The sequence below is a fragment of the Halichoerus grypus genome, chromosome 12 (genome assembly GCF_964656455.1).
Source record: "Halichoerus grypus chromosome 12, mHalGry1.hap1.1, whole genome shotgun sequence".
NCBI classification, from domain to species: domain Eukaryota; kingdom Metazoa; phylum Chordata; class Mammalia; order Carnivora; family Phocidae; genus Halichoerus; species Halichoerus grypus.
In genome coordinates, this window is record NC_135723.1 from 83,652,654 (window position 1) to 83,679,512 (window position 26,859).

The 26,859-nt window shown below is 60.7% G+C and overlaps 1 protein-coding gene across 1 annotated transcript; it reads right to left on the minus strand.

Moving 5' to 3' along the window:
* Positions 1–1,161: 1,161 nt before the first annotated feature.
* Positions 1,162–26,030, minus strand: KCP (kielin cysteine rich BMP regulator). The gene is made up of 40 exons (XM_078059548.1): positions 25,887–26,030; positions 23,185–23,351; positions 22,428–22,617; positions 22,263–22,339; positions 21,486–21,570; positions 19,347–19,429; positions 19,028–19,121; positions 18,034–18,116; positions 15,817–15,910; positions 15,586–15,665; positions 15,416–15,509; positions 15,022–15,107; positions 14,867–14,948; positions 14,480–14,632; positions 14,284–14,390; positions 14,114–14,207; positions 13,269–13,442; positions 13,041–13,123; positions 12,799–12,892; positions 12,478–12,666; positions 12,059–12,229; positions 10,349–10,525; positions 9,597–9,682; positions 9,245–9,335; positions 9,061–9,143; positions 8,884–8,977; positions 7,908–8,081; positions 7,573–7,655; positions 6,807–6,927; positions 5,818–5,897; positions 5,505–5,604; positions 4,905–4,993; positions 4,462–4,564; positions 4,230–4,372; positions 3,751–3,923; positions 3,559–3,670; positions 3,360–3,461; positions 2,442–2,606; positions 1,710–2,016; positions 1,162–1,607 (listed from the first exon to the last, which is right to left on the minus strand). Exons 1-40 carry the CDS (start codon positions 25,963–25,965, stop codon positions 1,357–1,359), a joined length of 4,893 nt encoding a protein of 1,630 aa, XP_077915674.1. The 5' UTR covers positions 25,966–26,030; the 3' UTR covers positions 1,162–1,356.
* Between the last annotated feature and the right edge of the window lie 829 nt (positions 26,031–26,859).

Sequence of the window (26,859 nt, forward strand, 5' to 3'; positions counted from 1 at the left end):
GAGCCCCCACGGGCAGGACAAGGGCGAGCACTTCCCAGGCACCTGCTCCACGCTGTCCACGCGCAAAGCGCTGGCCCCGGGTCTACTCTGTCTACTCGTCGCGACACACGAGATACAGCAGGTGACAGCGTGGTTTGTGAAGGTTATGACAAGGGCAGGGACAAGGGCACGAGCTGGTCTGTCATTGCCACATCCCTGCTGTCCCGAGCAGCCTCGCATACCTGCTGCTTGGCAACCGCTCCGCAAGAGCCCTGGGCCGACTCCGCTGGGGGGGGGGGCTCACAGGTGGGCTGAGCAGCAGGACAGCTGGTCTCGGGTCAGCCCAACACTCCCTTCCCTCCTGCTGAAGGAAGAGGGAGCTGCGATGAGAATGCAGGACCCGCTCATCTTTTACCCAAGGCCCCTACATCACCAAGGTCACAGCCAATAGGTGGCAAAAACAGTCTTTTTTGCAAAGAGACTTTTCAAAGAAATAGACTTGTTTTCTATTTCCGAACCCATGTTCTTTCCTCTACAAGGATGTCCCCTGCTCACGTGTCCATCCAGGCTGGGTGTGGCTGTGGATGCACACAGGGGCCACGCACGTGCTGCACATGTTTACCTGGGTTTCTGAGGGGGTGTGTGCACAGTGTGCATGTGCATGCGTGCATGTATGTGTGAGTGTGTGTATGTGCGTGTGAGTGTGTGTGTGTGTGTGCGCATGTATCCATATTTCATCATGGTCTATTGTGTCTCCAGTTCCCCACCCTGGGCATGTCCCTGTCACCAGCTCTTAGAGCGGCCCTGGAGACACCTAGCACTTGGTATCCCCCAAGTCAAGAGGAAAGGGAATGCCATGTGAGGACTGAGCCCCTTTTCTGTGCTCCTCAGCCCCCACAGAATTCCACGTGAACCACTGAGGGACCATGGGCCACGCTTGCGACACAGTGTGAGCACAGAGCTGAGACCAAGATATCTAGGTCTTCCTTCCATCCAGTGCAGGGTTTCCCAGGCAACCCCAGGGTATGGCAGGTGGCGGCAGCCCAGGCAGGTGCAAGACGTGATGAGCAAGATCCAGAGCTCAGCTCCCACAGCTGGGGACACCGAACCACTGGACCCCATGTTCCAAGCAGCCCACGCCACCATCCCAGCACCAGGAGAAAACACACATACACACAAGTCTGCCGTGGGAGAGCCCCCAGTTTTACTGCTTCTGACCGAACACAGTGAGGTCTTTGTGGGACACAGGCCCAGGCTCCCGGTGCCTGGGTAGGGCACGCTTTCCACGGCTCTGGCCACAGCGGGAGCCGTTCTCCAAGGGGAGGCTTTTGACCCGATGAGTCCTGGTGTCATCCTGGCTCCGGGTGCCCCCTGAGGCTACTGGCTGGGGCTGGGCAGAGGTCCGGGGGGCTGGTCCCCAGTGAGTTGGATGGGGGGGCAGGCCTCGGGTGAGACACAGTGGGCCTCGTGCTCCACCAGACCCGCAGGGCACTGGCAGCCAGGAACGCACGGCCTCACACAGTGGGCTGCCAGCTCCCCTGGGGGGACGTGCTGGTTGAAGCAGGTGCGGGGACAGGGCGGGCCACACTCATCGAACACGAAGCCGCGGTCCAGGGCACAGCCCACCGCTGCAGGCGGAGGGGAAGGCAGGGTCACGGGGGCACCCCGTCCAGACCCGAGCCCTCTGTGCCACCCTCTTCCCCAACTCGCGCTGGGCTTTGCCCCCTCACCGCAGAGTGTGGGGCCCCGCCAGGCAGGCGTCACCCCCGCCCGGCGGCAGTGGCCTGCATAGGCCTCCAGGGCGTCACAGAGGCAGGCATCGGCCAAGGAGCCGGGGCCACAGGCACACAGGTCATACACGCAGGCGGCAAAGAAGGGCTCCGGCGGCACCACAGCGTGGCAGCGGCTGAACGGGGAGGACGTCAGCACCCCGCACCGGGCATTGGCCTCACGCCTGGCTCGGTAACCCGCTGCCCTGCACGGATCCACCTCGCGGCCCTTGGAACATGGCCGGCTAGGTCCCGGCCCTTCTGGGACCTAGGCGGGAAGAGTGACCCTGATGTGACAGCATCCCCTGGCAAGCTGACCTTGGTGTGCTACGTTCTTCAAAACACTTTCCACCAAATATTTTGGTTTAGCTTCAAAAACCTCCCTACAAGAACAGCACAGGAAGCACCGGCCACTTTCTCCTTGTCCCCCTTTTACAGATGGACAAGCCGAGGCCCAGAGCAGGTAAGGGACTTATCCAAGCTCACACAGCCGGTGAGTGGCAAGGGAGGGCTTGCAGATTTAGATGATGCCTCTTTCAACAGGCCGTCCTGCCTCCCCCAGCACCATGACCCCAAATCATCCTGAAGCTGCAAAGCCCTTCAGTGATCCCCCCGCTTTCCATATAAGCAGGCTGTTCTAAGACTCCCACTCAACTGTGCCTCCCTCAGCCACCCAGCTCCTGTGCCACTCACCTGCCAGCTATTCCCAAAGGCAGCCTCTGTGGGCAGGAGCAACCCCTCAGGGCCCTGCAGATCATCCTGGGCAAAGCCATTGAAGTTCCCACAGAGCCCACACATCTGGCCCCGGTAGGAGCCAGGCACGCTCACCTCCACCTGAGACTGCCCGTCCCACAGCACCTGTGCAGAGAGGCTGGCACTGGGGAGCGGGGAAAGGTAGGGACCCCGTCCTGGCCCCAGGCACTGTCAGCACCCTCCCTGCTGGAGGGGAGGAGAGTGGGTGGAGAGAGGCCCCCCACGGAGAGGAGGCAGCTCTGGCCAAAGCCAAGTTGGCCCACGCTGTGAGTCCCGGGCGAGGACATGAAGAGCTGACCACACTGGCAGGAGGACACTTTCTCCCGTTGGCATCCCTGAGCTGAGCCCCTGGTGAAATGCACACCCACTTCCAGAGATTCACTTTCTCGTGGGCATTAGGGCCTTACAGAGGATAAAGCACAATTCGAGTCCAGATCAGAGAAGTATAGACAAGCCTTATTTTATGAATTTACAGATTGTACTTCTTGCTGAAGGCAGGGAGAAATTTACTCTCTGACATGGGAGTTGGAAGGAATCTCAGAAGTCGCCTAGGAGACCTCAGTTGACACCCCCCCCCAACAGTTCCCCCTTTTTACCAATGAGAAAACAGGCCGGAGGCAGTTGGTACTGGCCTAAGAGTCCCACTGTGTTGGTGGCTGAACCAAGATTAGAAACTAGGCTCAGAACTCCTTTCGCTGCACCCAAGAATCCCAAGATCCCCTCAGAATCCAGCCGAACTTTCTCACCTCCCTGGCCTGATCTGGCCCTGGACCTAGCCGGTATTCCCACTCCCTCTCCAGATACAGACGCCCGAGCCGGTCCGGGGCTCCCACACCCCCACTGGCCCTGGCGGCGCACCTGGAGCCCCGGCTGGGCGTGCAGGATCACCGTGCGTCGCTGCAGCTCCACGTACAGCAGCGGCTCCTGGAGGAAGGGCAAGGCCACCGGGCGCCCGTCCACCTGGAGGAGGGAGGCGGGAGGGGGACGACGCCGGGCCTGACGAGTGGACCGCGGACGGCGCGGGACCGACCTTCCCCGGGTCCTCGGCTCTGCTCACCGTGACCGCTCTGCCCGGCAGCAGCCGCACGACCACGTCTCCGAGCAGCACCGCCACCTCCTGCGTCCAGGCCACACCCCTCCGGCCCCGGTTATCGTTGGTCACGTGCACGCTGTGGCGTGAGAGGCCCAGGTGCCGTGGTCAGCAGGCACAGGTGTGGGGGGTTGGAGGAAGGCAGAGGGGGCTGCGCACCTGAAGTCCGCTCCGCGGCAGTCCTTGGCCAGCACGTAGCTGCAGCTGCCTTGGAAGTGCAGCAGGCGGCCGTCGAAGGTGCGGTAATGAGGGTCTCCGAAGGCCGTGCAGGAGGCGGGTCGAGGCAGGCAGCGGGGGCAGCAGCTGCCGGGACTCAGGGCGGGGGCCTCGTCCTGGCCTCAGCCCCAGGCCCCGTCAGACACATCGCCCTCCCCGCCGTGCCCCACGCAGAGACTCCCCGGGACCGAGGATCGCCCGGGAGTCTCCGGGGACTCGGACTCCGGCCTCCGGGCTCACCGCGAGCGGGCTCAGGGCACCCCCTTGTGGCCACGTCTGGAACTGCAGGCCTCGGGTACCTCCGCCCCACCGCGCGGCGGCCGCTACCCTAGCCCTGCCTCCCTCCTTCCTCCCGCCTCGTCTCCCCCGGACGGCGGTGCCACGTGCCCACTCACCCCACCGCCCTGGACCGCGGCACTCACGGGGCCACAGGAGAGCGGCGGGCAGCGCTGGCTCTGGCAGCGCACCGTGCCAGCCACGCAGGAGCAGGTGGTGCAAACGTCCACGGCCCAGCGCTCCCCGGAGGCCACCGCCCGGCCCTGGTGCGCGCACGACTGGGCGGGGGCTGAGGCGACAGGAGCGGGGTAGGGTCACCTGCCCGTCCCTCGCACTGAGGTCTCGCTCGTCCCCAACCCCCATCGTTCTGGCTGGCACCTTGGCATCGCTCACAGCAGCGGCCGGCCTCTCGCACCTTCGCCCAGCCGTGGGGGCAGGAGAGGGCGGGGCACTCCTCCAGGTCGCACTGCACGTGGCCCCGCTGAGGACAGATGTCACTGCTCTAGGGACCTCCCGCAGGGCCTGGGGTCCCTGGCCTCACCCTTCTGGGGGCCCTCTGGGTCACAGTCTGAGGGAGCAACCCCTTCTCTCTGCCCCTGCCCCACAAGAACACCCATGTCACGTTCCAGTGGGGGATGAAATCCAGCCCTTAGTTCCTTGCCCCAGCCCATGGACGCCGCTGCCCTATCTCGGAGGGGGCGCCTTTTTCTAATTACCTCAAAGACCCCATAGTCACTGGTCCAGTGTCCTGAGACTCTCTATCCACCCATCTGTAAGGCCCTGCGCCCCACCCCATGCCCGCCCTACGACCCCCAGCTCACACGGCAGGTGCAAGTAAGGCAAGCGTTGCTAGGGTCCTGCCAGCTCTCTCCATCTGCCACACTTCGGCCCTCAGCCTCCACCACGCATTCTGAGGAGGGAGAAATGAGGATGGGGGAGCATTGTCCTTCCAACTGCATCCTCCTCTCTGGAGCTCACCCTGAAGGCCCACAGCAGGGGAGTGCCCACACCATTCCACGAGCACCCTTATGGTGTCGGTTTCTTCATCCGGTATCCAGATGACCTACTAGATGGCAGGCCCTACCCCAGGGCTCAGGAAGAGGAGAGGGTCCTGGAAGCCCAAAGAGCCAGAGGCTGGAACCTTCCCATGGGCTGGCTGCCAGCTCAGTGCAATGCCTGGCCAGTGGGCCTGGGGTCCCTGAGCCCACCGACAAGCCTCAGGCGAGGCCTTGAGAATCCAGACTTCATTCCCTGATTTCCTCTACCTTTTGCACCCCAATGAGTAACCCTTCATTTCTACAAAAGAATGAAGCCTGCATTTGGAGTATAGACCCCAGGTTGCCCACATAGACTTTGGATGCCACCCTTCCTGTCTCCCCCCTGGGCTCATGCTCAGAGGATGCAGGTCAAGGCTGACTTACCTCGGCACACGGGGCAGCAGCTCCCAGGGGGGGTATGGCGCTCTGATGGGGGACAGCTGAGCTCAGGACAGGCCCGGTGAATGCAGAGCCATGTCAGGTCCTGGGGAAGGGCATGTGAACACCACTGGTAGAGACCAGCAGGGAGGGAGCAGGGCGTAGTTGGGAGCAGGCCTAGGCCAGATATGATATCCAAGATAAGTGGGTGCATGTCGGGGTGAGTGGGGAGCCTGGAGCCGCTGCAGGAGAGGGCTTGCTGCCCGGCCTACAGCGGAGGAAGAGAGCGCTTTGGGAGTCCCCGGGGCAGAAGGCACACCTGGCACTTGCAGGTGTAGCAAGGGTCAGGCGGGGCCAGCTCGGAGCCCAGCAGGCCTTCTGTGCAGTTACTCAGCGCCTCTGTGAAGACAAGAACTCCGTGTTGGGGGGAGAAGGGGGAAGCAGGGGGCAAAAGCCCACTCACCCACTGTGTCCCCGGACTTCTTAGTCCTAGGGCATACTCCTATCCCTAGCACCGATTCCAAGAGGAGAAGTCCTCTTTCTTCTGCGGTCAGCAAAGAAAAGTTGGGACTTTTTGAAAAGAACTTCGCAGACTACTAGGGTGGAGGGCCTGGAAATGGACAGGGTGTGGCTTCCTTAGCCTCAGGTCACTAAGGACCATCAGAGTGCCTCGCCTGCTCCCTCTGCTACTTCCTTTTATATCACCCGGCTAAAATGGCACAAGGAAACCCAGAGAGCCAGGGAGGTACTCCAGGTTCTAATCCTGGCTCCAGCATTCAGTGCCTGTGCCATTTTGGGCAGACTAACCAACCGCTCTGAACCTCCGTTTTCTCATCTGTAAAAGGGAACAATAATACCCCTCACTGGGCAACTGAGAATTAAATGGGATACTGTTTATTCAAAGCACCGAGTACAGTGTCTAGCATGCAGTAGATGCATAATAAATGTTAGTCCTCTTCTCTTTCCCTGAAGCACATCCTAGCAAGTGCTGGTAAGAACGGCTCCCCACCTCTGTAGCCCCTCTGGTCTCCCTTTGCTGCTTTCAAGAAGCCCGCGGCCGGCAAAACTCCCGCCCCGCAGCGCCACCTGCTGGGCAAGATGCTCCACAAACTGGCTTCAGAGTCCAGGATTCCCAATTCCCCCCTGCGGGGTTGCAGCCCTCCCCTGCCAGGGCATGGGCTTCCAGAATAGTCCACCGCACTCAAGAAAGGGGGAGGGCTGGGCTGCAGAGGAGAGCTGGGTGGCTCTTCCAGTGTCGCTCTGGGGGTGGCCATCCTACCCTCTTTACCCCCATCCCCAGCGACTCACGGGCACAGGTGGGGCAGCAGTGCTGGGGCCCAGGGGGCAGGAGCTGGCTGGTGGGACAGCCCACCAGGCTTGGACACTGCCGCCGGTGACACTGAATGCTGGGGGGTCCCTCAGGCTGCAGCTACAAAAATGAGTGAGCAAAGGGGGTGGGTCTCAGGCCCTGGAAGCCGAGAGACACCCTCTTTCCCTGGACTCCAGGCCCTTCCATCTGCCTGCTGCACCTCCCCCTGGATGTGTCTTGGGCAGATTAAAGTCCAGTCTGCAGAGACTCACCGTCTCCCCAGGTTGCTTCTCACCCCATGCCCTAATTCCCAGAGGTGATGTCCCCTTCTCTTTCCTGTTACTCGGGCCTGACCCTTCATGTGACCGTTGACCCTCCTGCACTTTCATGCCATCCTCCCTCCTCCCTGCCAAGTCTCCGGACATGGGACATCATACAGCTGCTCGACATTGCCTTCACATGGAATTCCCTAACATGCCCCCCCAACCATTTCCCAGGTATCTCCCTCTACCTCCCATATACACCCACCCTACACTCCAGCCAGGAGGGCCTTCCCACTGCCCCCCCACCCCTACCCCCCCACTCAGCGCCCTCCCCACCCCACACTTCCTGGCCCTGCTTAGCTCCTCACTTCACCCCAAGTCCTGCCTCACCTCCTGGCCACAGGCGCACATTCCTCTCTCTGACCCCCATAGTGCTCGTGCCCCACAGGGTCCAGGCTGCCCCCTTTACGGTGCCCCACCCCTCAGCGTTGCCGTCACCCACCTCACAGATGCACACTTCACACGGGTCTGCCCCAGGCTGGAAGCTCTCCCCGGGTTCATACTTGCGGCCCTCATGCTCACAGTCTTGGGGCGGGGGTGGGGGTGGGGGTAGGAGCAGAACACGACCAGGGAGGCTTTAGGCTGGCAGGAATGCCAGGGGGTGGGGTTCTCTGCCCCCACAGTGCCCCCCAGCTCCAGGGATTGGCGTGTGTGCAGGAATGGGGGTCACTTCTCTAGAACAGCCCGGCTCTGCCGCCCAGCCCAGTACAAAGGACGGAGATGTTGAGTGGGTGCCGCCTCCCTGCCTTCCCCCAGCCGGCCCCAGGCTCCCAGTACCAGAGCATCGAGGGCAGCAGTCGTTGAGCCCCTGGTGGGGCCGGGCACAGGCGATGACACACTGGACGTGAGCACAGGTCACGATGCCCTCATGGCACATGCAGGAGGAGCAGGGGCTTTGGGGGTGCACCCAGCTACTGCCTTCAGAGTGCTCCTCCCCATCGGCCAGGCAGCCTGTGTCCCAGGTGGGCAGGGATGAGCTCTGAGGCTTGGTTCTGCCTGTATGCCCTTGTGCCCCCAACCCTGGGCGCTCGGCAGGGCATGTGGGTGCCGGGAGGGGGATCTGCAGGGGGCGGTGAGAAGGGGGGGCAGAGCTCCTATGTGTGGGGGAGGGGAAGGGCCCTGGCTCAGGGTCAGAACACCTGGGTTCTTATCTCATTCCATGTCTGCTTGCTTGCTAGACCAAGGGCTACAACAAATAGTAGCCCAGTACCAGCAATGGTAGCTGGCATGCAGTAGGTGTGTAATAAATGCATGTGGAAAGAAGGAAAGGCTCCATCCCTAAGCATGTGCCCAAGGTAACAATGTAGACCCAGATGGCTAAGATGCAAATCCTGACTGCCACCTACTAGCTGCATGACCCCAGGCAAGTTATGTTACCTCTCTGTACCTCGCTTTTCTCATCTGTAAAATGGGAATAATAATAGTACCTATTTGATAGTGTGTGGGTTAAATGGGATATGTGTCAAGTGCTGACCTCAGACGGGATGTGCTCAACCAATGTGAATCGTCATTATTTTGATGATGAATAGAGTGTGGTTAGGAAGGGGGCAGTTTTGAGGGGGTGATGGTCCGGACAGGCCAGGGGCAGGGAGAGGTAGGAAGAACTGAAGACTAGCAAGGTGGGAGGGCCAGGCAGGTGGACAGGGAGCGGGAGGCCGGGGGAGAGCTAGCAGAGGGAGGTGGGGCAGGTATGGGGCATCAGGCCGGGGGGGGTGGCAAAAGCAAGGGGGCAGCCACATGGGGCCGGGCATACCTCTGCAGCGAGGGCAGCACCTGGCCTGCTCCGTGACCTGGAGCGGGCAGGACAGAGGAGGGCATGGCAACCGCACACAGCTGACCTGGCCAGCCTGCGGGACGTGCCCTTTAGGCCAGGAGCCCCAGCAGCATTGTGGCCTTGTCCCCACCCGGCTCTGCCCCCTCCCTACCATACCTGACAACGACACCACTCACAGCTGCCTGGGGGCCCCTCAAACTCTTCCCCGTCCCCGTGCTCCCGGCCCTGGGAGAGGCAGCCTGTGGGAAACACGTTTCCTGGGTGAGGGGCTGTGCCACCTTGCCCTGTCCAACCTCAGGCCTGGCAGACGGGGGGGGGGGGCATGTGGAAGGCAGCTCACCGTGGCAAACAGGGCAGAAGCAGGGTCCTGGAGAGGGATGGGGGCAGAGAGCTGGAGGACATGGCTTCTTCTGGCAGTGCATGGAACCTTCCTGGGGGAGAGAGGTCACACTGCCACTTCTGGACTCCATGTCGTCACAACCTCACACCAGGCTACACATGGCCCCAGGGCGGGCTGTCCCTACTGAGCCTGCCAGGCTCCGACCCCCCTCCCTTGGCCTGGGAGACCAGAATCCAAGCCTCTTCCACCAGATGGTACCCTGGGAGACGGGGGTGGAGGAAACAAGGTCTTCCTGGTCAGAGAGGAGGATCAAGGGATGAAAGGTTACCAGGTTTCCAAAAGGCCACCTCACCTGGCAGGTGCAGAGGGAGCAGCCGGGGTCAAGTGGATCAGGAAGGGTCTCTCCGGGGGCTGCAGTGACCCCATGATAGAGGCATCCTGGCAGGGGAGGAAATGCAATCAAAGAACATCTGTCCACGTAGCCCTGCACGGCCACGCACGCCTGGGCCCGGGACCTCCACCACGGCTCGGGGAGACATTAGGTGCGGCCTGCCGAGGCCAGCAAGGTGAGGGTGGGAGGAGAGCCTCCGGCTAGCTGCGAGTGGGGAGGCCAGCAGGCATGAAGGGGCTGAGGACTGGAGCTGGGATCAAAGACTGCTGGCAAGTTTCGGTCTGCGCGTCCCGAGGGAAGAGGAGGTGAGGAATATGGGCACTCCTGGAAATGAAGGCTCGAGGTGGCCCGGGCTCACGATCATGGGCAAAAGAAGCCAGGAGGGTAGGAAGCTGCCTCTCGTGACTGCTGACTCAAGGGCATGGGAGCCCTCGAATATGTTTGAGTCTGCTGATGTGACATTTTAGGAAGGCGACGGGACAGTGTAAGAGCAGGAAGTTCTGGAAGCATGAAGCCCAGTTATCTGAGGAGCACAACCGTGAGTCTGAGGTGACAGCAGGGACAGACAGGAGGGCACAGGTGGGGTGTGAGGAAAGCACAGGGTGTGGGTTTGCTGTGGGGCCCTCTCAAGGGAGGGCTGACGGTGGTGAGACCAGGTGACTCTGGGCGCCTGGGAGCTCCAGAAGGGGCAGGAAGGGCAGGTGCTGTCCTACCCTGGCAGGTCGGGCAGCAGTGTCCAGCCAGGGTGAGCGGGAGGCTGCAGCCTAGAGGCTCGCAGGGCCGGCGGCCACACGTCACGAAGCCTCCGAGGCAGGTACACAGATTGCAGGGCTCTCGGGGATCTGGGAACTCTTGGCTGCTCAGGTAGGACTCCCCTAGATACTCACAACCTTGGAGAGAGAGGACGGGGAGGGGCAGGGCAGAGGGCAGAAAGGGTGAGAGGTGAGCGGTAGTCCAGTCCAGTCCAGTTGGGCCTGAGCTGGGGCCTCAAAGACACACCAACTGGGGGGAGGGGAGGGCTCGAGCCAGGCAGGGGAAGGGGGCCAGAGGAGTCTGGGGTGGGGGGACCGGCCGAAGCTCAGACTTCCCCCCTTCAGCCTGCAATCTACCGGGAAAGACCCACACAGAATCTGTCCCTAGAGTTAAATACTCAGCAGGCCACTGCCCAGCCAGAAGGCACCAATGTCCCCAAGCTGAGGAGAGCTGGAGATAGCCCGAGATGGCTTAGGAGACATGGTTCAAGGTATCCTCTTTCCAGTACTCTTTCCAGCCCTCTGATCAATCAGGGGCGGGGAGGGGATCCCAGAGTGGTGGCGGCCTGACCCGAGCAGCTCTCTGACTCTTGCTGACCTCTTTTTTTAAAAAGAGAGGGCACTGGGCGCCTGGGTGGCTCAGTTGGTTAAGCGACTGCCTTCGGCTCAGGTCATGATCCTGGAGTCCCTGGATCGAGTCCCGCATTGGGCTCCCTGCTCAGCAGGGAGTCTGCTTCTCCCTCTGACCCTCCCCCCTCTCATGTACTCGCTCTCTCTCATTCTCTCTCTCTCAAATAAATAAATAAAATCTTTAAAAAAAAAAAAAAAAAAAAAAAAAGAGAGAGGGCGCTTCGGGTGATAATGATGTTTCAGGGTTGGCTCATCAAATGCACCCCTCCTGCGGGGGGTGCTGATAATGAGGGAGGCTGTGCAGGTGCTGGGGCAGGGAGTACGTGGGCAATCTCTGTACCCGCCTCTCACTTTTGCTGTCAACCTAAAACTGCCGTAAAGAAAAAAATAAAGTCTTAATAGGAAAAAAAAAAAAAAAAAAAAGAGGGCGAGTCTGAGTCTCAAAGCTTTGGCAGGCAAAAGTGCCTGACTCAGATTTAATGTTTTCTTTTTAACTGTGTTAGTATTTATGGAACTCTTCATTCCTGGCAAATCGAATTCATTTACAGTACGATATAAAAACTCCTTTCTAAAAAGACTTAAATTTAAAAGTTAATTTGAAGAAAAATAGTTAACTAAATAAAATTATAGGTGGTCGAGGGTATGTAACAATATTGCGAAGATAGTACAAGGGTGACCAAAGACTGGGGAACTGGGTCTTGTTCCACTGTCTCTTGTTTACAGGAGCTGAAGTTAGAGTTACATTTAAAAATGGTTAAGGTAGTGAATTTTATGTTATGTGTATTTTACAAAAATACACATTTTTAAAAATGTATTTTTTAATTAAAAAAAAAAAAAAGAGGCCCAGAGAGGTTATGTAACTTGTCCAAGGTCACATATCCAAATAGCATCCGCGGCAGGATGACTAAAACCTGGCAGCACCAGGCTTTAGTCCAGTGTTTGTTATTATGTGATAGATGTTGTGGACCCACTCTAGGGCAGTAAGGGTGATGCCCACCCAGCCCTCCCAGCCCCTCATCCCCACAGTCCCCTGGCCCTCACCGTCACAGGCAGGGCAGCAATCACCCCTGGCGGGAAAGGGGCACTGAGCAGGTGCACAGGCCCTGGGTTCGCAGCTGACGCTGCCCTCCCAGCAGAGGCAGACGTGGCACGCGGCACTGGGCGCAGGGAAGCGCTCCCCGCTGGCGAACTCCTTCCCCTGGTACAGGCAGCCTGGGGAGGGGGGAGGCGTGGAGGGCAGGAGCCGGGGCTGTCTGCCAGGCCCGCAGCCTCCCAGGCCCTGCGGACTGGGCACTGTCCCCCTCTCCCCCCCCACCTTCTTAGTGAGAACCCCGACGCGGGAGGGCTGGGCTTGGAGGGAGGGGGAGGCGGAGTAAGAGGGCACCAGGTAGGGCGAGGCTCAGGGGCAGAGTCGGGGCGAGCAGGGGGCGGGGGCGGTGGGGGCGCCGCCCAGGCGTTACCCGCGCAGGAGGGGCAGCACGGCCCCCGGCGCGGGTGGGCGCAGGGCGCAGGCGGGCAGGGCAGCCGCTGGCAGGACGCGGAGCCGTGGAGGCAGAGGCAGCGGCGGCAGGGGTCGTCGGGCAGGGAGAAATGCTCCAGGTGGCGGGCCGGGACCCCGCCGCCCGGCCGCGGGCAGCCCGAGGAGGCGGCTGCAGGGGAGAGCGCGCGTCAGGGCTCCGGGGAGAGGCTTGCGGAGGCTCCCCGCCCTCCCCGCCCTCCCCGCTCTCCCCGCCCTCCCCGCTCTCTCCGGGCCCGATCCGCCCGAGCGCGGCGCCTCCTACCGGGGCACTGCGGGCAGCACTCTTCGGGCAGCAGGAGCGGCTCGGGACAGGGCAGCGGCGGGCAGCGGCGGGCGAGGCACTGCACGCTGCCGCTCTGCAACAGGGGGACCACGCCAGGCCCGGTTAGCGGCGGGAGGCAGAGGAGATCCCCGCGCCTCCTGACGGCCACCCTGGGGCACCGCGTCCCTGGTGTCCCACGTCCCGCCCCTCCTCCCCCGGGCGGGGGGCGGGGGCGGACTCACCAGACAGCGACACTGCCGGCAGGGGTCGGAGGGGTGAGGGAAGTCCGCGCCGTTGGGGTACTCTTTCCCACCAAAGGCACAGCCTGGGGGATGGGGCAGCTGTAGGCCCGGGAGGGGCCCTACTCCTCCCTGGGTATGCTGCCCTTGCAGCCCTAAAAGCCCATAGAGGGGACCAAGCCATCCCAGGAGACACCCCCCACCCCCCACCCCCCATCCCATCCACCTCACCATTGCAGTCGTTCTGGCAGCAGGGACCAGGCAGCGGGTGGGCACAGGGGGCCCTGGGGCAGGCCCGCGGCTGGCAATGGGCATGGCCTTCCCGACACTGGCACTCCTGGCAGGGGTCTCGGGGGTGGGAGAAGCTCTCGCCATCCACAAACACTCGTTCCTCCAGGATGCAGTCTGAGCATTGGGGCGGGGGGAGGGGCGGGAGTGGCGGCAAGGCCTGACAGTTCTAGGGCTGGGCCAGGTGCCCAGCCATCCTCGGGGTCCAGAGCCACTGAGGAAGGGCCACGAGGAAGCCCCGAGAGGAGGGTCTGTGTAGGCAGGCGTGGGTAGCTCTCTGAGCACACGCTTGTGTGTGTGTGTGTGTGTGCATGTGTGTATTTGAGCCCATTACGTGCGGGCACGTGTGTTGCCCCTGAGGCGGACGAGCCAGGGAGCTCATGCGTGCAGGTGCGTGTGTTTGTGATACCCACCCTGGCACAGACTCTCCACCAGGGCAGGACTCGGGTCACACTGCATGCCAGCACCCAGTCTCCGCATGCCAGACCCAAATGTTTGTTGCATGAACCTGCTTTATACAGAAAGATATACAAATATATCTGACTGGTGGGGGGATTGGGAGAGGAAATACAGAATGGAAGGAAAGAGTCACAGAGTAACACGAAGGGATAAACAAATCTCTACTCTGCCTCCCGCCCATACTCTGTGAGTTCCAGAGAGTTCCAAGCTGTGTCCGACTGGAAACAATTCGGAAGGCTGATGCTTTCTAACGTATCTGGTGAGCCCAGGGGGCCATGGGAGAGCTGGGTCCAGGGCCCCCAAGCCAGACAGGTGCAAGAAGCACATACCTGGGCACCTGGGACAGCACTGGCCGGGTCCACTCTGGGGCCTGGCACAAGTTGTGGGAGGGCAGTCAACCAAGGAGCACCTCACAGTCCCCTCCTGGGAGCAGGGGAGAGGGCAATGGGGGTGGGCCCCAGGAGGGGCTCAGCAGGGCAGCGCAAGCCCGGGCAGGTACCTCGCAGCGGCAGGCGTGGCAAGGGCTATCTGCGTCTGTGAAGTTCTGCCCGTTGGCGTACACTTGGCCCTGGTAGGTGCAGCTCTCACAGCTGGGGCAGCAGGCGCCTGGGTGGGGCAGACTGATCAGAGCCCGGCGAGCCGGGGTGGGCTGGACAAAGCGGGGGAAGAGAGCCAGATCCGGGTGGAGCACTCACCGGGGGGCTGGGTAGGGTGCTGGCAGGGGGCTGGGGAGCAGAGCACCGCCCCACACATGGGCACGCCATCGTGACAGGCGCAGGTCGTGCAGGGCTGACCATCAGGCTCCCACTGGACCCCCTCGGCAAACTCCTCTCCATCGAGCACACAGGCTAGAGCGAGGGGGGCTGTCACCAGGGCAACCTGGACGCCTCCAGCCGTCCCTGACCTTCCCAGACCACGGGACCCTGGCTTTGCCATCCCCACGGTGGCCTCTGAACACACACCGGACTGGTTGGTGGGCCCGGCAGTGCCCCCCTCCCTGTGAAGGAACCCCTTCCATCTGCAGCGGCTGGACGCAGCCCTCCTGTGAAGCAGTTCCTCCCTCCCCCCCTCCCCACACCTACCTGGGCAGAGCTGGGGGCCAGAGGCAGGCAGCGTGCAGGGGGCAACCGGGCACTCCTGCTCCTCACAGGAGACCTCGCCGGCCTAGGAGGGACGTTGGCTAAGGGTCCTCAAGGGCTGACACAGATCTGGGGCGTGAGAGGGCGGGACTGGCTACCTGGCAGGAGCAGCGGATGCAGCGCCCACTCTCTTGGAGTCTAAAGGTCTCCTCACTCTGATACTGGTGTCCCTGGTACTCACAGCCTGGATAGGAGGACAGGAGGACCGGGGCGGGGGACAGAGCTGGAGGCTGCCGGCGAAGCCTCACACCACCTCGAGGCAGCCACCGCCCCCCCTGCTGCGCCAGGCTCCCCTACCTCCAGGATCCCGGGGCCCAGCTGGCCATGAGAAGGGGAGGTGAGGACGTGGTGACGGGAGCTTAGGCTTATCAAGGCCTTCTCCCGTACCGTAGTCCAAGGGGCTTCCTATAGGTCCCAACGCCTGAGCCCACCCCTGCGCCTCTCTGGGGCCAGTGCTTGCCCCTCTCCAGGTGACTCGAGGCCCCAGCTCACCTTCACACACCGGGCAGCACTGCCCAGGGATCCTGCCTGGGTGTCTGCAGGGCACAGGTGGGCAGGGCAGAGGCTCACACTGGACGCTCCCGTTCTGCCGATAGGGCCTGGTCAGCGTTCGAGAGGCAGGCCCGGGAGCCAGGCCCTCCCTGCCGGGCAGCCACACTCACAGCGCAGCGGCAGTGCGAGCAGGGGTCCCCAGAGCCCACCGGCTCTCCGCTGCGGTACTCCCGCCCATTTAGGAAACAGCCTGTTGGGGGAGAGGGTGCCTCAGACCCTCCTCAGGACCCCCCCCCCCCCACACACTGCTGCACGTCCTGGTCCCGGCCTTCGTGGGAGCCCGAGCTGGGCCGTCCGTGAGCTCTCTGAACGCCCGCCCCAGGCGCCACTCCCCGACTCACCATCACACAGCGGGCAGCAGGTGCCTGGCAGGGGCCGTGCGGGGTACGGGCACAGGCTGGTGCACTCTTGCTGGCGGCACTGAACGTGGCCCTCCTGGGAGGGGGCGGAGGGGGCGGAAGGGGCAGGGGAAGGGGCCTTTAGAGCTCCGTCACGTGGCAGAAACAGCAGTTGAGTCCCTGCGATCCACTTATTAGGTATTGTTACGGGTTGAACTGTGTCCCCCCCAAATTCATATGTTGAAGTCCTAACCCCCAGCGTGTCAGAACGTGGCCTATTTGGAAACAGGGTCATTGCAGATGTAATTAATTGAGATGAGGTCAGGAGTGGGATGGCCTCTCCAATAACTGTGTCCTTGTAAAAAGGGGAAATTTGAACACACACACACACGCACACACACACACACGGAGAGCAACACGCAAAGGTGAAGGGAGAAGCCGAGGGATGCCAAGGATCGCCAGCAAACCACCAGAAGCTAGGAGAGAGGCCTAGAACAGATTCCCTGTCACAGCCCTCAGAAGGAACCAAACCTGCTGACACCTTGATCTTGGACTTCTGATCTCTTGAACCACAAGACGGTACATTTTGGTCGTTTAAGCCAATCTGCTTGTGCTACTTTGTTATGGTGGCCCTAGGAAACTAATACAGATGTATAACCCAGCATGTTACTGAAGCACTCTGTGACTCAGTTTACCCATCTGAAAAAAGACAATAGTTCTGTCCTCGGGCTTCTGGGTGGCTCAGTCGTTAAGGGTCTGCCTTCGGCTCAGGTCATGATCCCAGGATCCTGGGATCAAGCCCCCCATCGGGCTCCCTGCTCAGAAGGGAGTCTGCCCCTCCGCCCTGCTCGTGTTCTCTCTCTCAAATAAATGAATAAAATCTTAAAAAAATATAGTTCTGTCCCCATAGCCTGTTATGGGAATGAAATGAGATGGTGTGACCTCCACCTCTGCAAGCTGGCAATCCGACGGTAGCTGCTGCTACCCCCCACGGCCCTTCCCACCCAGACCCCACCCCTTGAGCTCACACCTGCATCGGGGTCCCCCACGGCCAGTCTCATAAGTGGACAGCCAGTGACTCTTCTCACAGGTGTTGGGGAGGGTGGTCCGTGCGAGCAGGGAGGGGGAGCACATCCTTGCAGAGGGGGTGGGTGCAACCATTTGGGTTGCTGAAGTGAAATCCCATAGGGTGGGGGGCTTATAAACAACAGAAACTTAGTTCTCACAGTTCCGGAGGCTGGGAAGTCCAAGAGCAAGGTGCCAGAAGTGTCTGGTAAGGACCTGCTTCCAGGTTCCTAGACACCTGTCTTTTCAATGTGTCTTCACATGGCTGAAGAGAGGAGGAGCTAGCTCTCTGGGATCCCTTCTACAAGGACACTAATCCCTTTCACAAAGGCTCCACCCTCGAGACCTAAACACCTCCCAAAGGCCCCACCTCCTAATACCAGCACCTTGGGGGTTAGGATTTCAATATATGAATTGGGCTGTGTGGGGGTGGGGCACAAACATTCAGTCTATAGCACCTGGCATGTCTTTCCTCATTTCCCCCTGCTTAAATTCTACTCACCCTTTAAGACCTAAACCCATCCCTCCCATGAAGATTTTCCAGATCTGTGCTAACATAACACAAGTCACAAATCACTTTAAATTCTCTAGTAGTCAAATTTCAAAAAGTAGAAAGAAGCAGATAAAACTAAATTTTAAGATATTCCATTCAACTCAATATATCCAACAGTTATTTCAACATACAATCAACACAGAGTATTAACGAGATATTTTATATTCCCTTCTTTCGTATTAAGTCTTTAAAATCCCATGCACATTTTACACTCCAGCCCATCTCAGATTGGATGGCCCCATTCCCAGGGCTCAGTGGCCACACGCGGTAGGTTACAGATTGGACAGCCCAGTTCTAGATGGCTCGAGGAAATCTGCATTTCTCTCTCCCCGGAGCTGTTGCTGCCTGTCCTCTCCTGCCCTGTCCCAGTCCTGGAGCTTGCGAGCTCTTTGAGTACCTTCACAAACCCGCACTGCACACCTGCTATGCTCAGAACTTGGCACACAGACAGGCACAGCCCCGTCCCCCGGCCCCCCACCTCACAGAGCCCGGGATCAGGTCTTCTCCACCTCTGTCCTCTCCCAGGGCCTATGGGACGTGCTCAGTGAAATGAAGGAATGAATGCGGTGGGCCTGGGGTGTGGGAGCAGCGGCGGGGCTCACCAGGCACTGGCAGATCCAGCACGGGTCCCCAGGAGCCGTCCACTCTTGGCCATGCTCCCGGTAAGAGCCACCTTCCGTGCAGCCTGGGGTGGGGGTGAAGATGGGCAGAGAGGAAGCCTGGTGGCAGCCTGCCTGGCTGCCGGCTTCAGGCTGCCCCCACCTTCCTCCACATGCCGTCGGGGGGCTCTCTCCTGAGCCCAAACCAGACCGCGTCATGCCTCTGCCTAGACTCCTGGGGGCTCCCAGGGCACCAGCCAGGGTAAGACCCAAGCTCCTCAGCCTGCCCTTCCAGGCCTCCCAGGACCCAGCGCGGCCACGCCCTCCTCCCCCTGCCCTCGGCCTCCCCTCATCTCTCACTGCAGGCTTTGGCCATTCGTGTGTGCTTGCACCTTCCCCCCTAACACACACCCACCTCACACTGTCAGTCCCACACCTTTGTGCAAGCTGTCCTCTCTTCCTGGGATGCCCTCCACCTTATTCCTCCCATCACATAGCTAACTGCTCTTTATCCTGAGGGCTCACTCAGGACACGCGGTCTCCGGGACGCTCTCCTTCCTGTGTCTAGGCTGGATTGGGTCTCCTTCCTCTGAGTTTCCACAGTGCCTGGCACCTGATCCTCATCCCGCCTTTTCGGTAGTACTGGTGTGAGACTCAGCATCTCCCTCTAGCTGTCCGCCCCGAGGGCCCGCCTCTGTCCTCCGTGCCCAGAGTAGGTAATAATGGTCAACGTTTATCAGGGTATAGAATGTCATTATCCACACCTCACAAATGGGGAACTGAGGCACGGAGTAACTCCCTCAGAGGCACACAGCCATGACGTGGCAAGGGCAGAATCTGAGCCCAGACACCTCAGCTCCAGAGCAGGCTTGACCCGGCATCGCTCCCCCACTGACCAAACCCCCCAGGTCAGAGCCAGCAGAATGAGCTCTGTTGTGGAAGAAATGGCGTGACTTCCCCGCCGGGAGCTCCACCAGGGAAGGGTCAGGGCTCCTACCTTGGCAGGTCGGGCAGCAGCGCCCAGGCCTTGGGACCGGCTCAGGGCAGGGGCTGGGCGGACACTTCATGGGCACACAGCGAACCAGGCCGCTCTGCAATGCACAGATAGCTGGCTCTCAGAGAGCGCGGGATGGGCAAGGGTGCGACACCCTTGGGGGGGGTGTGGGGCACAGGGCCGGGATGGAGGGAAACCTCACTGGCAGCAGGTCTTGGAAGGTACATGAGGGGATGAAAGGGCAGCAGGGGTGGCCCAAGGTGGGGCAGGGAGTGAATAAGGAGGAGCAGGGCCTGGACAAAGGGGGGGTGGTGGGACTTACCAGGCAGGAGCACTGGAGACAAGGGTTGGAGCTGGACAGGAAGTTGGCCCCCTCTTCATAGGACTGCCCCTCATATTCACAGCCTGGGGAGGGTTGCCAGGATGATAGGCTGGTCAGCAGAGAGCAGGGTGAGTGGACATCACCCAAGGGAAGGCATGACCCCAAGTAGGTACTGGACCCTCGGGGGCTGAGGGGGTGGAGGGGCGAGGCAGGGCAGGAGGTCACCTGGCCGGCAGACGGGGCAGCACTCCCCAGGCGGGGTATAGCTCTCCAGGCAGTTGAGCTCTGAGCATGAGGGCCCCTGGCACCGCACGGTCCCTGCCTGCAGGGCAGACACTGAGCCCTCCCTCCCTCTCCACTGCCCACGCTCACTTACTCTGCTGGCCTAGGGGGCCTAGCAGGCTGCAGCCTCGATGGCTGGGGGTGGCAGCAGCTCTGTCTGGCCCCCGGATTGGGCTTGGCACTGCCAGGCCGGGGGTATGCCGAGCATCAGGGATGTGCGTGGTGGCCGGGCCTGGGCTCTGATTCCCTTACCTGGCAGGTGCAGATGACACAGGGCTCTGGATGCCACGTTTGCCCGGCCCTGTGGCCTCCGGGGCAGCCTGTAAAACCGGGGCCAGGCCCCCCCGCGTAAGAGACCCATAGTACTGGAGCAAAAGCACCCACAAGTACCACATCGAAGGGCACCATTCAGGCGATAACCAGAGATTTTTATACTTACTACAGCTTTCCAGAAGATGGCAGTCAAGTGTCTGACTCAAACATAATCAGTAGATTTCCATTATTTTACCACAGAAGTGTTGAGGAAAGGGTGCCTTTTCAAAAAATTTCACCGAAGATATACGAGCTAGCAGTGGCCTCGAGGCACCTCGTATCCTGAAAGCTCGGTGCATGTGTGCGTGCGTGTGGGCGTGCTTGCGTGAGGGCACATGCGTGTGTGCGTGTGTGTCCCTTGTCTTTGAGATCCATCAGCTCCAGAGACTCCCCTCCTCATCTCGGGCCAAGACTCCCAGGCTCCATTTCCAGACCCACTGGTCCCCTGAGCCCCTGACCCACACTTCACACTACCAGCTGGTATTCTGCTAGATAAAATATAGGATGCTCAGTTGAACTTGAATTCCATATAGACAATCTATACTTTTTTTTAGTATGAGTATGTTCCAAATATTGCAGGAGACGTACTTACACTAAAAAAGTATGTGTTGTTTATGTGCGAAATTCCAATTTAACAAGGCATCCCGTATTCTCTTTGCTAAATCTGACAACCCTATTCCTTGACTACGAGCTGGTGACATCCCTCAGCAGGGCCACTGCGTCCATCTCCTCCCACTTCTCTTCACGTCCCTGGCACCACTGCCTTCCTAGCTTCCTACTGTTCCCTGGGGTCTGACCAGTCGCCCGTGCTTTAGAAGCACCCCTCCCTCCCTCTGCAGCCACTGCCGTCCCTGATTCCCTGGCTCCATGCCTAGATGACTACTGTGCTAGCCCGCTAACTGCTCTCGCATCTAGCCCAAACCAGATGAATATTCCTACAACGCTCCTTTGAACAAGCCACATTCTGGCTCTGCAGCCTTCAATGGCTCCCCATTGCCCCCAGAAGAAAGTCCAAGCTGCAAGGCTTACAGCAGGCTCTTTCCACTGGGCCTTTCCAGACTGCTTTCCTACAACACACCTCTCCCCACCCTGTTCTTGTGCCCGAAGGGCCATTGAGTACTGTCTCCTTCCGCTGAAATCACTTTCCCTTGAAGGTGCGGCTCAGATGACCCGCCCCGACACAGTCTTGAGTGGAGCCCCCTGCCTTCCCACCATCTCCTCCGGCAGCTAACCACACACTGCCCTCCTATAGTTCTTTGAATCTGGTCATTGGATCTTAAATCTTGTGTTGTATTAGCTTTCAGTTTATCTTCTCAATTAGGTTAGAAGCCCCCTGAGGGCAGGAAAAAGGTCAGACAGAGCCTCTGGCTCAGTCCCAGGCCAGAGTCCGTATTTGCGGGCTGTGCTTCGGTTCTGAATTCCCGGAACCACTGCCAGAGTGAGTGGGCAGGCACCCTCTGGGCACGTGGCGGGGGGGCACACGGTGGCTCTGGGGGCCCCCAGAATGAGTGCAGGAGGTGGGGCTGGGTCTGGCGGGGGGCTGACCTGGCTCACAGTGCGGACAGCATGCTCCCGGCTCCGGGCAGGGTCCCCTTGGGCACGGCTTCTGGGTACAGGTTATGGCCCCTCCCTGTGGGGAAGCCGACGGGTGGCTGCGCGGCGGCAGAACGCTGAGGGCCTGGCCTCCGGACCCGAAAGCTCACCCTCGGCAGCGACACAGTGGAGGAGCAAGAGGCTGAGGCGGCTTAGGGTACATGGGCTACCCTCAGTCCGAGGGCAGAAAAGAGACATCCTACCCCCACCCCCATCATCTCCTGCTGCTCTGGAGCCCCAGAAACCATCTCTTCCCCATGCCAGCAAGTTCCCAGAATGGAAAGGTCCTAGGAAGGGAACCGAGAGCTTCCTCAATGGAGGAGCGAGGAGGGAAAAGCTCAAGAAGGTGGATGTGGAGCCAAGTGAGGGAGACCAGGCGGGTAGGTGACAGGGACAGACGGATGAGCAGGGACAGGGAGGGTCCACAGGTGAGGGGGTGATGTAGGAAGACAAACAGCTCCATCCCCTCTGCCCTCCATGCCACTGTTTGCCAGGCCCAAATCAGAGGGGCTTGGGGGCCCCTCACCATGTGTATGTGGGGGGGGGGTTGAGCTCCAGAAAACAGAGCCACTTGGAATCGGGGGGAGCCACTGTGGCAAGGCTTTGGGGGAGGGGCGGGCAGACCCCATTACTCAACTTCCAGCACACGAGGCTGCAGTGACTGGTAACTTAAGTGAGGCAGGTGAGGGGGACAGGTCTGGGATATGCAGGGGGGTCACGGGAACTCACCAAGCAGTGGCAGGTGGTGCAGGCGTCTGGGGAGAAGGCCTCCCCGTGGCCATAGGCCTGCCCGTTGTGGCTGCAGCCTGGGGAGGAGACAGGCCGTCACTCAGGCCCTCACGGCCATCCCCAGATGCCCAGGTGGTCCTGGCAGGCAGATAGGGTGGCACTGACCATGGCCACGGGGCAGGCCGGGCTTGGGCTCGCAGTGCGCAGCCCCGTCCCGGCAGACACAGGCAGTGCGGGTGTCCGGCTCCCAGCGAGCGCCCTCGGGCCAGGCCCGCCCCAGTCCCCAGCACTGGGCAGAAGCGGGGCGGCATTCACAGGACTCCAGCCGCCTCACCCTCGCCTGCAGCTCCTTGTTCTGGGGGAAAGACGGAGGGGAGGGTAGGAGGTGCTGGCTCAGCTCCGCCCCATCCGACACATCCGGCAGATATGTGGGGTGTGAAGACTGAGCAGGGCGAGGAGGCAATTTGACTGTTCCAGGCACAGGTGGGTCCCTTCCAGGCAGCACCTAGTTTAGCCACAGTTCTCAAGATCTGGAGTCTGGACAGGCTCCTAGGGGAGCCCGGGGCCCCCGGACCTCTCCTTTGGACAGAAGCGGACCAATCCCCTCTCCCCAACAATTGGAGACCTTTATCCATCCCAAATACTTTCTGATGAGCCTTACGTACAGTAGGTACGTAATAGTGTTGGCCAAATACATGAAAGGACATGAACATCTAAATTGATAAAACCAATACTCTGGAGATTCTTCATTTGTATGGAAGAATCAATATTAAGAACCGTTCATATAAGAACTTCTCCATGTGCATTTAAAAACCAAACTCTATTTTACGGTTCCGCCCCCCCGCCCCAGCCCAACCCTTCTTTCCTCTAAGGACGCAAGACCTGCCCTACCCCGCACACACCCCCAGGCCTCCCGCACTACCTGCTCTCTGAGCGCCGTCATCTGGGCCTCCAGCCTTCCCAGCCGTTCCTCCAGGGGGCGCCCCTGCTCCTGGGGGGCCCCAGCAGGGGCCGAGGCGAGGGCAGGCCCCTGCGGCCCGTTGTCCTGGATGTCAGCAAGCTCAGGGGGCTCCCTGAGGATGACCCCACCTGAAGGGGACAAGAATCCAAGGTGGGCTTGTGGGTGAGGGACTGACAAGGTCTCCTGGGTCCTGTCTTCCAAACACTGCAGGGGAGGAGGGGCACCCTGGGCCCCACCCCTGTCCACCTGCCCACGCACCTTCCAGAGAAGGAGATATGGTCTGTGAGGGTGCCGGAGTGAAAGCGTGGAAGGAGAAGGGAAAAGGTGGACAAAAGGGGCCCAGACCAGCTTTCCCAAGTAGCAAGGACCTCTGTCGGGTATCAGCCCCAGGACCCTGACCTGCTGGGGCCATGGGGAGAGTATCTAGGCCGGGGCCTCCCTGCAGCCTCCCATATGCTGCAGGGGCCTCCAGCCATGGGGAGCGGGTCAGGGTCCCCCATCTTTATGTGCGCAGGGTCTTGGCCAGGGTGAGCCTGCGGAGCTGACCAGCCAGGCTGGGAGCGGCCAGCGTGGGCTGCAGTGCAGGGGAGGGAGCTGGCCATGTGAGCGCCCCCGGCCCTCCAACTGCCCGTCCTCACCCGTCAGCGAGGGCGCTGTTACCCGAGCGTGTGCACAGCGAGGGGCGGGGCGGCTCCTCCCTCTGCTCCACCCCCACCCCGCCCCAGCCTTGCCTCTATTTCCAGGCCCGCGGTGGCGGGGCCGCGGGACCCCACATCGGGACCTCACAGTCTGTATCTGACAGAGGTCCTTGCTACTTGGGAAAGCTGGTCTGGGTCCCTTTTGTCCACCTTTCCCCTTCTCCTCCTTCCACGCTTTCCCTCCAGCACCGTCCCAGACCAACTCTACTTCCCTGAAAGGGGAGTGAGCAGGTGGACAGAGGTGGGGCCCAGGGTGACCCTCCTCCCCTGCAGGGTTTGGAAGACAGGACCCCACACTGGGCAGGGGGAGCTCCAGAAGGTGGAACTTGGCTGCATTTCTTGAAGGGTTTGGGGAAGGAGTCAGCAGGGCCCCCACTAGCTTTCAAGGCACCAGGCGGAACAAAGACAGCCTAACCCTGGTTTTTGATGACACTATGTTAGAGAAGGGGGTTCCCCTGAGTTCAGGCCTGGGGTTGGACAGCCATTTCCACCTCATTTGAATCCCTCAGGTGCGTCAGAAAAGTGAAAACCGTGGGTGGGCAGGGGGGGTGTGTAGGCTCACTCCACAGACCTCCCATAGACCAGATCCCTCCTCTGGGTGGGGGTGGGCAGAGGAGGGTCTGGAGGAGGAAGAGGAGGAAGGAGAGGGGAGGGTCTTCCCTACAGAGGCAGCAAATTATGAGGCCAGGTCTGGGGTGGCTAAAAGGGTTTCTCACAGACACTAGTCCTGTGAGGCAGGGGACTACGTCACCCACTCCCCACCCCCACTCCCCCAAGCGGGGATTGGAGAGTCTCATTTGAAACCTAAATTGTCTTCTTTCTTCCAAACCTGCTTTGGCCCGAATTCCTTGGCTTTGTTGCTGCCATCCCCACGGACTCTGATATCAATCTGGGGCTCGGTTTCCCTCTTTTGTGCCCCCCCAACCCATCAGCCTCTGGTCTTATCCAGTTGTCCCCAGTCCTCTCCCCTCTCTCCACTCAGGAGGCTGAAGTCAGAGCCATCCTCCCTGCCTCCACCTGACACCACTTCTCTAAATCACACATCTGAAGGTTCCCAGCAGCAAGTCTAAATGTGACCTTTTGCAAATGCCACCCGTCTTTTCAGCCTGCCCCACTACTCCCCACATCCAGGTTCTAACGCCCCAACAAATGCCGGTACCCAAGCCTCTTGCGCACATTCCCATTCCCTCCCTAGCCGGTATCCTGTCACCTGGAACTTGGTAGGGCTCCTGTAGGTGGCGTTCTTCCCCACCCTCTGCAGGGCAGCTGAAGATGAGGGCTCAGCATCTTAAACCCTCCGTCCCAGCTTGACACCCCCACCCCCACGGTCTCTCCTCTCAGGCCACACCTCCAGGTCTACTTCAGCAGCACAATAAGGGAGTCAGGGAGAGGGTGGGGGTCCTTTGGGACCCTCCGGGAAGACAGGGCCAGTCCCTTGCCTGGAGAGATCCGCAGAAAGAGCTCCAGATTGTTTCACAGAGCCTGATTGCTCCCCATGGAACTGTCCTCGGCTCCCCTCTCCCCAGCCAGCTGCCTAGTCCTTGCACTGACCCCTCTATTCCTGCCTGCCCCCCCACCCCCCACGGAAGGCCAGACACAGATTCAAAGTCAGCTCCCATAGCGGGCCCCCTCCCCCCCCCTTTCTCAAGACAAATAATTAACTTCAGACTCCCAGATTCCAGGGCAGCCTCTCCCCCACCGCTGCCTGCAGGAATTCCTCCCGAGCCATTGCAGGAAGCCCCCCCCCCCCCCCCCGCCCCGGGCCCCAGGCCCCAGCCTCCGTGCGCGCCCCCACGCGGGCTCCTCCACCGACGGGGAGGACTCAGGCTGGCCCGGGAGGCGCTCACACCCCGCGGCGGGAGGTCGGGAGAGGCAGCCTGGCCCCAGCTCCTTCCCTGGGGCTGGGCTGAGTGAGAAAACGGGGTCCCGCCGGGCCGCCCCCGAGCCTTCGGCGCCCCGACTTACCTCCGCCGGTCGCCGAGACCAGGGCCAGGCTGATGAGCTGCAGGACGAGGGGCAGCGGAGCGGCCCGGGGCCCCGCCATGCTCGCTCCGCCTCGCTGTCTGTGGTCGCAGCTCCGCAGGCGCTGGGGGAGGCGGGGTGGGGACACACCAGGCCGCCTCCCACCCAGTCTTTGTTCAGGGAGCGCTTCTGGAGTCTGTCATCCTGCCCGGGGGCGCGCGCCTCCCCGATGGGCACCTCGAGCCCAGCGCCGTCCTGACCCCAGCCCTGTGGCAGAGGGCAGCGCCCGGGGAGCAGCCTCAGCCCCGCAGGAAGCTGGGACCCTCTCCTGCGTATGGTCCCTGGTGGAGACCCTGACAATAAACACAAATTTATCAGTCTGACGCCAGACTGTTCCCAGTTCAGCTTCTTTCTTGCTTACAGGAGGATGGGGCTGGGTTCAAAACCCTATTTAGCCAAATCCATGTGTCCTTAGGCAGACCCCTAACTGTGCCTCAGTTTGTTTGCAAACTAATGTCTACTTCATAGACTGGCAGTGAGAGTATATAAATAGGGTAGTGGTTGGCACATGCTAAGTGTGTAAATAACAGTAAATAACAAATCGCAGCAAAGATGCTGCTCCAGGCTGCTGAGATCAAGGGCTCCTGCTTTCTTCCTCCTTTGTCCACCTATGTGTTTCCATCCCAGACTCTACTCACCACCCCTATCCACCCCACTAACCCCAGGCTTGGCCCCAAATGCCAAGGCCTCCCTTTGCTGCCTGGTCCCAGCCCATTTTCCAGTTCCTAAAGTCAGGCCTGGGGGTGGGGGGTGGAGGGGGGGTAGGGAGTGGGCAGCAGGGACTGGGGGCAGGGTTGGGCGTGGGGCTCAGCAGGCAGAGGGGGCCAAAGGGAGGAAGTGAGGAAAGCTGGCCACGAACTCCTCAGTGCAGCTGGGAAGCAGGGGGAGGTGGGGATGGGCCCCCGAGCTCACAGGC

Coding starts and splice junctions, on each gene's coding strand:
- KCP (XM_078059548.1), bottom strand. CDS start 25,965: ATGGCGGGGCCCCGGGCCGCTCCGCTGCCCCTCGTCCTGCAGCTCATC. Junction 10,526..12,058: donor TTGCTGCCCTGCCTGTGACG/GTGAGGGCCAGG, acceptor TCTCTCTCCAAG/GTTGTGAGTATCTAGGGGAG. Junction 8,978..9,060: donor GTGAGTGGTGTCGTTGTCAG/GTATGGTAGGGA, acceptor CACGTCCCGCAG/GCTGGCCAGGTCAGCTGTGT.